Genomic DNA, 17,410 nt, shown 5'->3' on the forward strand with positions numbered 1-17,410 from the left:
AAAGATATATTTATTTTTTATTAGAAAGTCAGATACATAGAGAGGAGGAGAAACAGAGAGGAAGATTCACTCCCCAAGTGACCGCAACAGCCGGTGCTGCGCTGATCCGGAGCCAGGAGCTAGGAACTTCCTCCGGGTCTCCCATGAGGGTGCAGGGTCCCAAGGTTTTGGGCTGTCCTTGACTGCTTTCCCAGGCCTCAAACAGGGAGCTGGATGAGAATTAGCTGGTTCCAGATTAGAACCAGCACCCATATGGGTTCCCAGCATGTGCAAGGCAAGGACTTAACCGTTAGGCTACTGAGCAGGACCCTAGTTTCAACTAATTTTTTTCACCACCTTGTACAATAGTCAAAACAATTATTTAGGAGGAGGGGAGAATGAAAAATTAAAGATTTTCACTTTTAGGAGGAGCAAGGTTGAGAATTCGTGTAAATGGACAACTTGTGCTAGTTGAGTACTGAGAAATTCAGGTGATCAAAGTGCTACTAATGACTGACACCTGTTTTCTTTGGGATCTCCTTTTTCTCTGTGCTGCAGGTGCACACGAATGCCTGCTAGCACGGGGAGAGGCACAGACTCTCTTATCTGTGGATCAGATGTCCCTACCTGGTGGAGCAGGTGCCTTTTCCGCTGGTTTTGGTGTGCAAGTGAGAACTTAGAACACTCTCTTTGTGCTAAAATCCCATTCCTTTCTGTGGGACATGGGGTTTCTCACTTTTTCAAAGACCTCAGAGGTCTTGGTGCTCATTTTTCTCTGTACACACTGGTCAGGTAAGTTGGTTTGTCTGGATTGCCAAATATAGAATATTGCCTTTGCCCTATAAACTTTACAGGAGAGTTTTAAAGATTATACAGTAAAAATATGATGTGTGCCATGGGATAAGGGACTCTTAAACAGCTTTTTAAATTTTCTGTTCTCTGATCATTTTTTTTAAAGCGAAAGATTTTTCTGGTTCTTTTCATAGTGAATTCCTGGGAAGGCAGACAAGAATGAGAAAATGACCAATTGTGAAATTAGTTTTCTCAAATCCCTCCCCTCTTAGTACTAATGACTATTTTTAGCTACTGTATCTTCATGGTTATCACCCTTAAACCATAAGGAGAGTAAACATATTGTAGGCCCAGGACTGTTAGAATGAAGAATTTTTCACTTATTTTTTAATGGGGGATCTCTAAAGCTTTGCATGGGTGAATAACGTGACCCACGTGCTACTCCTCGGAACGTTAATCCCTGGAGAGTGGCATCTGGGAGAGAAGACAAAAAGTGAGCAAATATGGTTTTTTTTCCAACTTTATTTATTTATTTATTTATTTATTTTTGATTACATTTCATTTTGTGACATAGTTTCATAGGCTCTGGGTTTCCCCGAACCCCTCCCCATGCCTTCCCCTCATGGTGAATTCCTCCACCTTGTTGCAATATTACAGTTCAAATCCAGTCAAGATTCTTTCATTGCAGGCATATACCAAGCATAGAGTCCAGAATCTTATTGTCCAGATACATTCAACAGTTTCTTGGGGAGACCGTCTCTGGTCTGAAGGTGGAGCCGGCAGAGTATCATCCCAGAGAAAATAGGTTTTTAGAAGTTCTCATACTTGCTAGTGAATGGCAATGCGTTTTGGTTAATACCTATGGAATTTGCTATGCATCAAATGCTGTCATTTTATGAAATCTTAATATATTGACACACTAAATATTTATAATGACCCACTGTAGCCTTTAAGGTTTGGAAAGATGAGAGTAAGTCACCTGCTCAGTGATGCACATTTAGTTAAAAAGTAAAACAGGGCTAATGTATTCATGGTAAGTAATAGCCATTGATTAGTTTTATTTCTGTTAATAAACTTAACAGGTTTACTAACCAGAGAACTCACTTTCTTGGTCAGTTTAGAGTGGGACCAGATGTCTTGAGTACTGGCTGAGCCATATTAGTTCAGAATATTTCCAGAAGGTAAAAATGGAGGCCTTTTATGCTGGGTGATCTATGCCCCAAAGATATAAAGAACAAGAACACACCCAGATAAGGGGCTGGTGCAGTGGACTATCAGTCTAATTTTAGGCTTGCGGTGTCAACATCCCTGATGGATGCTAGCTTGTGACTTGGCTGTTCCACTTCTGGTCCAGCTCAATGCTTATGGTTTGGCAAAGCAGCAGAGAATGGCTCAAGTCCTTAGGACTCTGCACCTGTGTGGGAGATCCAGAAGAGGCTCCTGGTTCCTGGCTTCAGCTCAGCTCAGCTCTGGCTGGTGCAGCAGTGAACCAGCAGTTGAAAGACCTCTCTCCCTCTCTGTCTTTCCTTACTTCTCTGTAACTCTGTCTTTCAAATAGAGACAAAAATCAATCTTTAAAAAAAGATATCCAGGTAAAATAATATAGGATAGTGTTTCTCAAGTTTTTTATGTCTTGTTCTATGCTGTATCAGGTGAGAGGTGTGACTCTTAATAATGTAGAGAATGTCAACTGGTCCTGAGATACAACATTTTGATATATTTGGAAGTTCAGTTGCCATCTGGATGGATTTGCCAATTGAAAATCTACTCAAAATGTACTAAGCATAAAAGCCTCGTTTTAATTTGTGCCCCGATCGCTGTTAATAACAGTATCTACTGAGATCCTTTTATGAGGGCTACTGTGTTAATTTAGCAAAATTATTCCAGTTGACCCATATGAGACATGTTGCTGTCTGTTATACGAGTTCTGGCACCATAATAGATGTATTAATTTAGTGAGCATATTACACTAATTGAAATAAAGACCTAGGGGTGTAGAGCAACAGAATAACACTTGCTATTCACCATCAACATACTGAATTTCTAATCCAGAGAATTCTATAATTGCTACAGAGCTAAAAACAAGATATAAATTCAAAAAGGAAAACCACACTTTATGTTTAGTAGATGAGAATCAAGTAGAATTACTTGAAAATTATTTCACAATAATATAGAAATGAAGAACTTAAAATTAAACACCATTGAAATAAAAACAGAAAGTCAAATAAAGGTGATTACATATTTTAAAATACAATTTTTCAAATATATATATTTAGAAATAAAAGATGGAGTAACATATATTTACAAGTCTGAAACTCCTGTGATAAATACAATGAATGATGTTGAAAATCTGTTTGATTTTTAGAAGCCACCGTTTGGTAGTAGTGGTGGGCTTTGAATGTTCCCAAGTTCTGTTACATCTTGACATATGTGCATGTAGAAAGTAGTTCTGAGCATCTATGGTGTGTCAGAAACTGCAAGTCGCTGCCAAGTTATGAAAATGAAGTGTCTAGCTGATTTGCATGGAGCTTAGAGCTTAGCAAACCTTAATGGTTTCATCACACTACTCTAGAGCATTCAAAGGCAAGCTGTAATGAAGGGTGATGGCGTGGCTTCAGTCGGCAGAAGACTCTGGAAGCAGCAGTGTTTGGGCAGAGACTGGACAGCTGAGGAGGATGAAGCAGGGATGGTGGAAAATGCTGAGAGCATCTCAGGCAAAGCAGCCAGAGTGTTGGCAAGCAGGAGCTTGGCATGCTGAGACAGTGTCGTACTTTTACTGTATTGGATCCTATAGAACTACATGACTCAGGTGACTAAGGAAATACACAGACATACATAGATATGAAAAACCAGTGGAGTTCTGATGTTGGATTTTATGAGGCGTAAGATACATATAAATCTGCACTTAGATTTTGCGTTGTGTTTTTATGAGTGGACACTGAGGCACGGAACAAAGAAAGTGAATTTTAAGGAAGTTGGAACATTATAGAGAGGGTAGAGCTCATGACATCAGTGTCAGGCATGTTGAATGTCAGTACTTTTGCCAAGGTCACCAATTTGTGTAATTCAAGAAGGTGTCATTTGTGTAACATGAATATGATCACTGTTCCCTGAAACTGTCATTGCCTTGCCGCTATTTCAAGCGTTCAGTTGGAAATAGTAGATATATAGGTCTTGGCTTTGAAGGAAAGATCAGGAGTGAACATATTTTATTTCATAGACTCTGGAATATCAGTGGTTTTATCACTTACTTTGTGTATCACTAAGAATAACACAGCGATTATGAGCAGTTAGATCCAGTCCCATGGTCGGGGTATTAAAATATGTAAAAGTAAACATGTTATACTAGATTAAATACAATGGATGTTCACGCCACCAATGGCTTCAATTATGGTTGAAAATCACTGCGTCTTGACTTGAGTGAAAGCCAGCAGGGAGGGGTTTTGACAAGAAGAAAAAGCAGCAGAGGATGCAGCGTGGGGGAAATACAAGCTTTTCAGCAGGACAGAGGGGCTGATTTGAGAACACCACAGAGAGACTCAGTCACTAGGATAACTCTGGAGCCCTGCCAGGGGATAGATACATCAGCTGAAGGAGATAAGTTAATGGTGCTACACTGATAATCTAGAAGGCCAGTGGAATTTGTAAGTGTGAGAAGATTGTGATCTTGAGCAGGGCTACTTGCTCAAGTGATGAGAATAGAAGTTAAGTTGGCAACATGTTGGTGAGAAACAAAACCAGTGGGCGAGGACAACTTGTTGAAAAAGTTTGGCTTTGAAGAAAAAGAAAGCATCACGAAGTTTGGAAATGGCAGCTTGAATGAAATTTTTTTTTTTTAGTATAAAAGATGGGTATAAATATGTTTTAAAGTCAGTGGGAGAGGCTGAATATACACAAGGGGAAAGTTAATGTAGTGATAAAGAAATGTTAATGTAGGGGCCCAGCACTATAGCGTAGTGGTTAAAGTCCTCACTTTGTTTTTTTTTTTAAGTGCTCAAACATTTAATAGACATGCTACACACATAATCATATGCATATGTGAAACAGTCTTAGGAATGAGAATGCAAGTCTCACTGGAAAACTGGCCAGAGGGAAAAAGCGATCACAAATGATCCTCATTTTCCTAAGCAGCATTGATAGATACTGAAATGCATACTACAAATTCACAGACAGAGAGCTTCCCCTTGGATATTTGGCCAAACAGTAAAAACAAACAAACAATATCCTCAGTGTGGCAGTCTATTATCCCAAGCGGAATGACACCTGCTGACCCAGGGGATGTGGGGAGAACACAAGTGCTTGTGTTGCAGCTGGTGGTGGGTGTATGGCTGCCAACCTCACTTGACCTATCATCCTGGTTGACATTATCATCCTGGTTAGATTCACTTCACAGGTAAGGAAACTGAGGCTTGAGGGAGATTAATGACTCCCTCGGAAAAATGAATAGAATCTGCTTTCACGCTTGATCTACTGGTAACAATCATAAAATCTCATCTCAGCCAGAATGGTAGGCAGATAACTATTGATCCCCCGAACTGCTTCTGAACAGGCCTGTTCACTATAGGATTTAGATACTGAGCAACTGGACAGCTTCATGTCCTACAGGTGAGACAGGAACACATAGCCTGGTGCCATCAACTGTGGGGCAGTCTAAAGGACAATGAGATCGTAAGTAAGCAGAGGAGGGACGCAGCTGACAGAACATGGGCTCTGCAGCAAAGTCCTCACTTTGAATGCGCCGGGACCCCATATGGGCGCTGGTTCTAATCCTGGCAGCTCCACTTCCCATCCAGCTCCATGCTTGTGGCCTGGGAAAGCAGTTGAGGATGGGCCAAAGCTTTGGGACCCTGCACCCACGTGGGAGACCTGGAAGGAAGTTCCTGGCTCCTGGCTTCAGATTGGTTCAGCTCTAGCCGTTGCGGCTGCTTGGGGAGTGAATCATTGGACTGAAGAACTTTCTCTCTGTCTCCCATCTGTATATCTGCTTTTCCAATAAAAATATATAAATTTTTAAAAAATGTTAATATAGTGATATCTACACTTTCGAGATGTTGCATGAATGGCTGAAACTGTGGTGAATGCTGAACCTTAAATGCATAGATACTGTATTTTGCATATATTTACGTGACAAAATTTTAATAGGATTGAGTTATCTTTAATCTTCATTTATTTTAGGTCCTGGCGCGATAGCATAGCAGTTAAGGTCCTCACCTTGAATGTGCCGGGCTCCCATATGGGTACCAGTTCTAATCCCGGTGGCCCTGCTTCCCATCCAGCTCCCTGCTTGTGGCCTGGGAAAGCAGTCGAGGACGGCCCAAAGTCTTGGGACCCTGAACCCGTGTGGGAGACCCGGAAGAAGCTCCTGGCTCCTGGTTTTGGATTGGCGCAGCTCTGGCCGTTGCGGTCACTTGGGGAGTGAATCATCAGATGGAAGATCTTCCTCTCTGTCTCTCCTTCTCTCTGTAAATCTGCCTTTATTAAGAGACAGAGAGGAAGATATTCTGTGCTTTGGTTCACTCCCAAGCGACTAGAATGGCCGGGGCTGAGCTGTTCTGAAACCAGGAACCAGGAGCTTCTTCTAGGTTTCCCAAGTAGGTGCAGAGTCTCAAGGCTTTGGGCTGTCCTCCATTGCCTTCCCAGGCCACAAGCAGGGAGCTGGATTGGAAATGGAGCAGCCAGGATTAGAAATGGTGCCCATATAGTATCTCGGGTGTGTACAATGCCAGGACTTAAGCCACTAGGCTACAGCACTGGGCACAATATATGATACATTTTAATTTAGAAATTAATTACAGCGACAGATTCGCAATGATAACATACAAAGAAAAATTATAAAAATCTTATAACAGAAATTTAAAATGTATGAATTATTCATTTCTGCAGTTTTTTAATTTAATGTTTTCAAACTGTCGTAGTCTTGGAACTGTGGAAAGTGAATCCACCTGTATGGACAGACCCAGAACTCAGCTGCAAGGATTGTCTTTAATACCCTCATGTGTTTAACAGAGACACAAAGAAAGCAGATGAGATCAATTAGAACTAGGTCTGTGCTGAATGGATGCAAAGACAAAAAGAAAGACTTTTGTGGAATAGAAAGGAATATATTAAAATTATAGCTGGTGGAATTTAAGATAAAAATGAAGGGGGAGAAGGGGATGGTATGATGACAGCTTGAGAGACTCAGAGATTTTGATGCACTGAATTGTACCCTATTAAGTGTTACCTTTCTTTTCTCACATATTCAGTCAAACTGAAACAAATGCACTGAGTTTTAAACATAGACACCTATACTTCAAAATGGAAATGGTGCCAAAAATGTAGGCTGGCCATGAGTCTGGAAATGACACATCGCTGTGCTGAAGGTCAGGAACCTTGATTTGGTCATTTTGCAGACAGCACGGAGTATTGGTTAATAGTATGAACATAGTCTTAGCTGACATAAATGGAAGAAAAAGTCTTCAGATACAAGAGATTAAGGGGTTTGAATAAACTCTGTGTGTGTGTGACTGTTGATCCTACTAGATAAAGACAAAATGTGGCAGGATGAGACACTTGTGAACATCAAGTTGGTGGTGGAAATCAACCAGGAGTGAGAGAGTGGCACAGCTAAATGCTTACAGCTGGATATGCAAGGGGTTTAGCGTTCTGCCTGCATTTGTGTGCTTGCATAACAAAATACCTAGCATTGGGTGATGTATGAACAGATCATTATTTCTTATTTCTTGGAAGACAAGTAAGTCCAAGGTTAAGGTGATGGAGCTCAGCCCATAGCGTGGCGGAAGGTGAGGGCTTGACAGAGCGAGACATAGAGGAGGCAAGGTAGGAGGAAGGGGAGAGAGAAGGGGTTAAGCCTCTATGGGTCCTAGGCAAACCCCTTGAGATAACAGCATTGATACTGCACCAGGGAAAAGATGTCCTGGCCTAATCACCTCTTAAATGTACCACCCCCATGACAATTAAATTTCAATATGGAATGTTTTGAAGGGATACATATTCAAACCATACCACCTATTTAGAAGATTTGAAATAGATGGCCTGGGAAGGAAAAGACATCAAGAAACATACAGGGAATTTACACCTCAGAAACTCGGTGCTGAAGAGAACATTATATCCTCTGTCCTTCCCACTTCATTTGACAGCAGAGTGTCCATGGTAGCCAAAGGGTGGAAACTGTTCCCACAAAGATTTGTCTTGTCACTTGCAGAAAGTAGTTTAAGAATGCATGATTGTTGCTTGCATATAAATGAGTCCTCTTGGAGTCATTAGATATTCAAGTTCTAGTAGAATGACCTAGTCTCTTACATGAGCTTTGAGGATGATTTTACCCGTGTGAGTAAGGCTTCTCTTGAACTTGCAGCACAGAGGACCTTCTGAGCACCCTGTTTGGTCTTGGCTCAGTCTTCCAGCTGCGTTGAAAAGAATAAACAAAGGAAGTGAATTTTGGTTCTTACAGAGTCTTCCCACCGAAAAATTTCACTGTGTTTTGTAATAGATTCATTGTGAGCCCTCAACAACTGTATATTACCTTTGCTACAGACTTGATATTTTGCACTGGGTGGGGATGGAGTGATGGTTCAGGTGTAAATGAGTGTGTGGTGTTGAACTGCCTTGGGGAAGCACAAGTTCAACAGAAAGAACTTACCATTTGCCAGGCAAGCACAGGCATAGTTATTATTTTCAGAAAACAGATCTTTACAAGGACCATGCTTATTTATTACCTGAAATTAGGTGCAAAATGATGCAGCTTAGATTTCAACTGATTTATTTAGTTGAATAATAACACTTGTCAGATCTAGCCTCAGCAGCACAGCCTGGGCAGGGGCTCGATCAGCCCCGTTCCCTGTAACTCCTACTGCATGATGTCCCTTGCCTATGTAAGTGCCCACCATGAGACTGATAAGTCACATTTAATGTGAAAGTCGTTGATCTCTCCTTGAGATAACATTTATACTTTAGTTTTGGCCATATGAAAATTTAATTGTTGATGTGGTCACAGAACAATTCAAGTGTGACTATCATTTTATAATAAAAGTTAGTGGTTTCATGTGTCATGGTTTTATGCTTTGTTCTATTTCAAGCAGCTTTATTTATTTATTTATTTTGGTATCAGGTCTTTTTAGCTGCATTAGTAGAGGGGAAGGCCCCTCATCATACAGAGAAGCATAGGAATAATTTGTATAGGAAAGTTTTCTTCATCCTTTTTGTGCATGGACCAAATATGTCCAGGTTTGATTTACACATGAAAGAACATGGGCTTTGCAGGAGATCTTTCTGATTTAACCTTTGAACCCTGTCTTTCCTCTCTGTGAAATGGGAACAGTTTTATCTTCTTCCTACAGTTTTTGAAAGCATTAAATAATATTAAATGTGTCTGAGACATTTGCTTGATGTTCAGCATGTATCAGATTGGCATTCTTTATCCCACATTGGAATAATACATATGAAAAAACTTTGACAGACCCATTTCCACTTTAATGGTACACTTAAAGTAGCAAACACATCTAACTATTTTCCAGTATTAGAGTAAGAAGAATTGCTTCATGTTAATCCAATTATTCGATTCAGCTTTGTTGTTAAAATTTGACATGATTTATTTCAGTAAGACTTTTTTCTGAAGCACCTTTGTATGATTTCACAATGGTGGATCTGCAGTGGTGCTAACATTTATCCACGGAATAAAGCTAAGTCTTTCTTTTGTGACATTAAAATTCTTATATTTTCATGTAAGGAAAAAGGACATGCTTATGTGCGTGTGTGTTTACAACCTTCATAACATTTAGAAAAAGGTCAAAGCTGAGTGTGCCTAAAAGTTTCTTTGAAAATAGCATAAATATATGGCTATTTTAGAAAAAGGAGAGAGGTGACTAATTTTCTCTCCCCTATGAAGGCTAAAGTAACCTGCTTAAGATTTTACTTAAAAAGATCATGGAAATCCTTTGCACTTGAAATCTGGGGTTACAAAGCAGCCAAAAAGTTCACCCAGTTAAATGCTTCTCTTTTTGCTGTTTATATATATAGTTAGGGATAAGGTCAGAAATTTTCAGAGTGATTGGCAACTCTAATTAGCACATATTTTTATTCTATTTCTTCTCCTGCTCTAGATTCAAATATATATTTAATATAATTATCTTTTTAATTTTTGTTAGTGTCCTCCTTCCCCCATATTCCCTATGTAAGTAGTAGGAATTCTTTCCATTATGTTGGTTATAGTTTAGCAAGCACACTAAATTTGGAGTAATCACTGTTTTCCCTTTTGATCAGACAGTCACATTCCTATTTATACTAAGATATTCAAGGCATTTCCTAGACAATGAAGATATCTTTGAATAAATAGCTAGAGGTCAGAAGGGAATGACGGACTCACTTTTAAACATGACACCTTTTACAAACTTGATTACACTTTCACACTAGATATTGTGATCCATATTGTCTTGTGTAAACTCTTCAACACTCCTGCTAGGTTCAGTGTTATCCTGGCACCAATTAAAATGAGAAAGCAAGTACTCTGTGATCAAGTTTGTAAGATCATTGACTCCTTCACTGTTGTTGAACTCACCTACAATATTAAGAACTGTAGGCAGCACATGGAATAGATCTGAATCCAGGAGCTGGGGGTTTATTCCGAGTCTCCCACATGTGTTCAGGATCTCAAGTCTCTGGGTAGTCCTCCACTGCTTTCCCAGGCCATGAGCAGGGAGCTGAATGGGAAGTGGAGCAGCCGGGACAGGAAATGGTGCCCATATTGGACCACGGTTGATGCAAGGCAAGGTTTCAGCTACTAAGGCGTTGTGTTGGGCCCATCATGTGGCATCTTGTCTCTGATCAGATCATCATATGAAACACGTTCAGAGTCTACGAAATAGTGCCATTGGAGCTATTTGCCAAGAAAACACTGGTTTGGATGAAATGGCTAGTTTTTTTCCCCCTGTTATTGGTGTGCTTTGTTTGTTTGTTTGTTTGTTGTTTAGATGTATTCAAAGAAATCTCAAACTACAAATTTGATCATGATAGATTTGCATCAGGCATTTACCACGTTTAATCAGACTTGTAAAACGATTATAAAAGTACATCACATCCTGGGAAGCACTTGGGAATGTGCAAAGTGCTGCAGATCTGAGCCTCAGACCCATTCTTCCAGTACTTTTAAGGGCGCCCCAAGTCATTTGTATGCATGCTCCTCTGTCAGTATCTTAAAGAAGAGGTGACTATCCCTAAGGTTATACCAACCAGTCCATTGTCAAAGGTATACATCTCGAACTTTATTTTCATCTAACATGTGTACAGAACGAATTACGCGTGTGGACATTTATGATCTTGGCTGACTGTGGTGTCCTCACTTGTTCCTGGACGAGGAAATCGGGGTGTCCATGTGTCTGAAGTGTCTAGGTGGGGTCCACAGTACAGCTCCTACTTGTGCCTTTGTCTTCAGGGTTTTGCAGAAAGGCATATTTTCTCTGTTCCACTTCAAGTGGAGACACCTAGTCTGCCTCAATGAGTTCTTTCCAAATGGACAAATGTTACAAGTTTCTTCCAAATAAGCTGTGCAACCCCAGATCAGATGAAAATGAACAGAAACAAAAAAAGTAACATTTCCAGGACTCTTCATTTCTTAGTTCAAGTAAAGGCTTTCTGTATGATCCATGATGAAATTAAAAGGCCCTAATCAGACCTTACGATAAATAAATAAAAATTATGAATCACTATGATGAGTCAAATATGAGTTCATAGCCATCACCATTACCAATGAATAATTAATTGCCTAGGTGTCCATGCAGAGAGTGTGGTTTTTGAAATAGGCTTTTTCAGTTTCAACACTTTAACATGAAAATGAAAATAAACTTAGAACTATGTCTTTGAGTTAGCTGTGTCTAAAAGTGTTATAAAAGTACAAGTCAGTAACTTAATTCTCATTGAAACACTATGGACTCAATGTACTTTTTTTCCTTAAAATTATTAAATATTTAAAACAAATTTTAGAAAGAACAAAATGTTTTCTATTCCTTTAATAAACACAAAATTACATTTTTTAAAAGACTTCTTTATTTTCATTTAAAAGGTAGAGTTACAGAGAGGAGAGACTGAAAGACCTTCTACCTGCTGGTTTACAGTTGAAATGGCTGCAGTGGCTGAAGCTTAGGAGAACCAAAGCTAGGATCCAAGAACTTCATCTGGGTCTCCCGTGGAGGTGCAGGGGCCCAAGGAGTGGAGTCATCCTCCGCTGATATTCCAGGTCATAAACAGGGAGCTGTATTGGAAGCGGAGTAGCCTGGACATGAACTGCAGTGCATAAGTAATGCCGGAGCAGCAGGCAATGCCGCCAGTCCCTAAACTTTTCACTTTTATGTGATTTAAAATTTTTAGATTTTGTTTCAGAATATACATATTAACTCAGATGGAAGTATATAAATGAAAAATTACATATGCATCTATATATTTGCATGATACAGGCATATAGTAAAAGCTTGGAAACTGATTATAGAAATGTAGTACCAAAAAAAGAAATTCCTCTAGGAAATACTGGATTAAAATAGAATATTTTCTTTTCTCTCTCTCTTTTTAAAAAGATTTATTTATTTTTATTGGAAAGTTAGATACACAGATGAGGAGAGACAGAGGGAAAGATCTTCCATCCTCTGATTCATTCCCCAAGTGGCCACAATGGCCAAAGCTGAGCTGATCTGAAGCCAGGAGCTTCCTCTAGGTCTTCCATGCAGGTGCAGAGTCCCAAGGCTTTGGGCTGTCCTCAACTGCTTTCCCAGGCCACAGGGAGGAATCTGGAAGGGAAGTGGAACAGCTGGGATAGGAACCAGTGTCCTTATGAGATTTTGGTGCATGCAAGGTGAGAACTTTACCAGTAGGCTACTGTGCTGGACCCAGAATATTTTCTTCTCTTTTAAAGCTCTCCAAAAGAGTAGGATAAAAATTTGACTATATAAAAATATATATAGTTATATTTATATATATTTATATATATTTATATATATCTATATCATAGCTCTGAGACAGCACATAAATAGGAATATATATTATGAGAAAACCAGTCAAAAATATATTGAATTTAGGAAATCAACAAATATTGAAATAAGATCATATGATTTGACTAGTTTTTCTAATTAAACAAAACTTAGTCCACAGAGAGTGTTACCAAAGTTTTAGAAAACCCTACAATATTTCAAAGTATTTTCTCATTTACTATTTTTTCTAAGATTCATTTTACTTTATCTCAAAGTTTCAGAGATAAAGAGGAGGAGGAAGAGCAGAAGAGAAGGAGAGAGTGGGCTCTTCCTCCCACTGGTTCACCCCCAAGATGAGTGCAATCTCCAGTGACAGGACCAGGAGGTCAGGAGGCAGGACCTTCTTCTAGGTCTCCCATGTGGGAGGCAGGGGGCCAAGCAATTGGACCATCTTTTGCAGCCCTTCCTAGGGCAAAACAGGGAGCTAGATTGAAATGGGCATCTGGGAGCCAAGCCGGCACCCATATGGCATGCTGACAATGCAGGCAGTGGCTCTACCTCTTAGACCATAAAGCTAGCCCTGTTGAAACATTTTTTTCTACTTTCTCTCCATTTTGTGTTTGATTACAGGCAAAATTTTAAGATTAGTTATTGGGAAATCTGGTCAGTATCTCTTTAAAGAAGAAAAATTGAGATGTGAGATTAACACTGACTCTCTTATTTTTAATACTGGTGCTTGCAATCAAACATTCAAAATTCATTTTCTCCTCTGTATTTTCCAATACATTTCTGAGCTGTTTTAGGTCATATTGGTTTACATTTGTGTGCTTGTGCCTGGGGGTCAGAAAATCAGCATTCTGAAATATGGTGCTGTGTGTATTCTCTCTCTCTCTCTCTCTTTTTTTTTTTTATCGTTCAAGCTTTTATTGAAGTGGAACAATCTGAGAGAACTTTAGATCTTGTTGAAGGCAGCCACGTCCATGGACTGCACGTAGTCCTCAAAAGCCGTGATCTGCTCCTCCAGCATGTCCGTCCCCACCTTGTCATCTTCAACCACGCACTGTATCTGCAGCTTCTTAATCCCATAGCCCACGGGCACTAGTTTAGAGGAGCCCCAGACCAAGCCGTCTGCTTGAATACTCCTGACACACTCCTCCAATTTTTCCATATCCGTTTCATCATCCCAAGGTTTCACATCTAGCAAGATGGAAGACTTGGCAACAAGTGCAGGTTTTTTGGCTTTCTTAGACTCGTACTGAGCAAGCCGTTCTTCCCTTAGCTTCTTCGCCTCTTCACTTTCCTCCTCATCGTCGGACCCAAAGAGGTCAATGTCGTCGTCGTCTTTACCATCTGTGCCTCCACTTCCCGTGGTGTCTTCCACATCTGCAGGGCCATACTTGCCCAAAGCTTTTTTCACTCCTGGCAAGCTGGCCTTCTCCTTCTCGTAGGACTTGATGTGATTATACCAGCGCAGGGCATGACACAAGTCGGCAGGCGACGGGCTCGACACGGCTTCGAGTACTGCCACATCAGCTTGGGATGGCACATACCCCTCGATGTAGCTCTTGTCCGCCAGGTAATCGTTGAGCACCTGGAGGCCGGCAGGGCTTTTCAGGTCTCCGAACCCCATGGCGGCGGCTGGACCCGGAGGAGCGGCAGAGAGCAGGCCCCGGAGCCCGGTTCTAAAACAGAGAAAAGGCGCTGTGTGTATTCTCAAGCTAATGTCTTTTGGATGATAAGCCGAAGAGTTTTCTGTAATTATCTTTGCACTTTTGTTACTTGGCAATGCAATGATCTAATTTTTACTTACTAAGGATATTTTTCAACAGTGAACTTAACATTAGAATGGTTACATTACCATAATTTTTTACTGAGTGATTAAATATTATAAGCACACTCTTATTTTTATGGTTTATTGGGAGTCAAAAATCTTCTCATTTTTTCCTAGGTACTCACTGACACTAGTCTCCAATTCCGGTGGCAGACGGTGTGGTCATTTGACTGAGTTTCTCTTAATGGAATGAGAAAGGAAGACGTGGACTCCCAGGTGGGGCTTTTATTCTATGGATATAGGATCTCTGATTTTTCCTTCTGCCTCCTGGACTTGACAGAACAGCTTACATGGTGCGGGCAACAACAGCCTAATGGAATACTAGAGTAAAGTTTCCTGGAGCACACCCCACCACCAGAAACACCTGCTTGCATCATCATGGAGCATGAAGAATAGCCTGTACATGAGCTTATTGGTTGGACAGTTTATCTATAAAATGGGCATGTTTTGGTATAGTGTGTTCAATGCATAATGTTAAATGCAATGCTTTTTATTTGAATTATGTATGTACTTTGAGAATTTTGCTTTATGTTTTTGTTGACCTTGTTATATGATTTTTCCTTCAGTTTCTGAGCTGTGACTTCTGATCCACATGCTGTTGGGCAGACTAATATTTAAATCTCATTTCCCATCATATTTGATAGGAAGTTTTTGCAGATTTTCTGTTTCCCTGCTTATGGTTTTCTGCTAGGCTTGCTTAATGTACTGATTTGCACAGTGGGATAAACTAGAACACATATTTTAAATCTGAAAGCTTATATTCTGCTGAACATGGCAAACGTTGTGAAAAACCACTAAGATGTGCAAAATCTGTCAGTTTCCCACACCCGCACATTGTGAAGGCTTTTGTTTGCAACTAAAAATGGCAGCAAGCAGATCGTGTTCTGAACAGTTGTCTTCCCGTGTCCAAAACGTAACGCATTGCAGAATTCTTCCAGAATAAATGATAAACTCACCATTAGCCATTTAGGAAACAGTCATACAGACTTAACCACATGCATCACTGTTTTATCCTGTGCCTTGTGAGTCCCTAAGATAGAGCTTCGAGGGCTACCTGAAGTTAGCACGCTGTGCAAGAGTGGTTACTGTAGAACACTTGCTGTGCTAAATATTTCTTCGTGCTTTGTGAGATACCAGAGCACTTTAAAAAGTTCATGCCAAAATAGAATTCATAGGTAGTTATTTTGGTGTAAAATATTTCTGGAATCCACACTTTTTTTTAAAAGATTTATTTATTTTTATTGGAAAGGCAGATTTACTGAGAGAAGGAGATACACAGGTTCACGCCCCAAGTGGCCACAATGGCTGGAGCTGAGCCAGTCTGAAGCCAGGAGCAGGAGCTTCTTCCGGGTCTCCCACATGGGTGCAGGGTCCCAAGGCTGTGGGTCATCTGCTTCTGCTTTTCCAGCCAACAAGCAGGGAGGTGAATGGAAAGTGGAACTGCTGGGACAAGAATCAGCACCCGTGTGGGATCCTGGCGCATGTAAGGTGACAATTTTGTCACTGAGCCATTGTGCCAGGCCCCACACATTGTTCTTGATAACACAGATTTCACTGAGGTTTTAGAGACCCGTTATTCAATTCACTTTTCCTTTTATTAATGATTGAATTACTAGGCTGGGCAAATCTTTGAGGAACCAACTGTTAAATCCCATGTTTACATATATAACAGTCCATGAAACTAAGTAAATTTTAATTGAAAATCATGTCCCCCTAAAAATCACCCTTACACAATCTATGTGAGGATGGAGTCCATAGATTAACAGAAAAACAGTGTAGCTATGACAGTATGAACAGTATATGCGAAATGACTCACAATAGGGGCTCGTGCAGTGATGCAGAGCAATCTAGCCCTTTGCCTGCAACACTAGCAAGCTATGCGTGCATTGATTTTAATCCCAGCTGCCCCACTTTTGATCCAGCTCCCTGCTTACGGCCTGGAGAAGTGGTGGAGGCTGGGCTGTCTGATGGGGCCTCTGCACCTCTGGGGGAGACACGGAAGAAGCTCCTGCCTCCTGGCTTCTGACAGGTGCAACTCTGACCCTTGAGGCCGTTTGAGAACACCAGCAGATGGAAAACCTCTCCCTTTGTCATCTCTCTATAACTCCACCTTTGCAATAACAATTTCTTTTAAAAATCATTAAAATATTAAATTTTATAAAAGTAGGTTAAATGATCATAAATTATTTTAGATGAAATTCACTTATTTATCATAGATGTTATGTAGCCGTTATCTGAATAAAACAATTTTTGTATTTCCCAGGTAATTATTTTTCAATGTCATCAAATACATTTACTCAACAGATGTTATCTTATTGGAAACCTTATGAGAATAAAGGAAGCAATGACGAAAGGCAGGACTGGTAGCCAGAAAAGTTAGAGAGACGGTGGAGAGATGTGTGACCTCAATGCCCTTTTATTTTCCCAGTCTCCGACTCCCCAGTGTCTATGAGAATGCAGAGTGGGTGATTGTTTTATTTCCTTTTCTTGATGCTCCATTTCTGAATTGGAGCAGGCCCATAACTGCCATTTAAAAGCATTGCCAATGTCACAGCTCTTCTTTATCTTCCTGTTTTGATTAGTAGCTTCTTAATTGGCAATTGGAGGGACAGTGCTGTCTCCATAAGCTTATTTAGTTTTATCAAATGGAATAGTGAAAGACACGAGTAGCAGACCTTAAGCAGATTAAAGCACAGTTGTTAAATCCATAAGAAGACGAGATCTGTGAGTATTAAGGATACCCTGGAGCGGAGAGGGAGTTTGCTTTAGAAGTGCCATTGCTTTTGTACTTTCAGGATTTTTGGTGAATTCTTTTTTTTCAGTCTTCATTTAGAAAGTGGGTCACTGAGCATTA

General features: G+C 40.3%; 1 protein-coding gene across 1 annotated transcript; it reads right to left on the reverse strand.

The window, feature by feature from the left end:
- Positions 1 to 13,623: 13,623 nt before the first annotated feature.
- Positions 13,624 to 14,388, reverse strand: LOC131479807 (elongation factor 1-beta-like). Its single transcript, XM_058661257.1, has one exon. The coding sequence runs from the start codon at positions 14,353 to 14,355 to the stop codon at positions 13,678 to 13,680; it is 678 nt and encodes a 225-aa protein (XP_058517240.1). The 5' UTR covers positions 14,356 to 14,388; the 3' UTR covers positions 13,624 to 13,677.
- Positions 14,389 to 17,410: the final 3,022 nt, after the last annotated feature.

Source organism: Ochotona princeps, chromosome 3 (assembly GCF_030435755.1).
Source record: "Ochotona princeps isolate mOchPri1 chromosome 3, mOchPri1.hap1, whole genome shotgun sequence".
Lineage (NCBI taxonomy): Eukaryota > Metazoa > Chordata > Mammalia > Lagomorpha > Ochotonidae > Ochotona > Ochotona princeps.

Coding starts and splice junctions, on each gene's coding strand:
- LOC131479807 (XM_058661257.1), bottom strand. CDS start 14,355: ATGGGGTTCGGAGACCTGAAAAGCCCTGCCGGCCTCCAGGTGCTCAAC.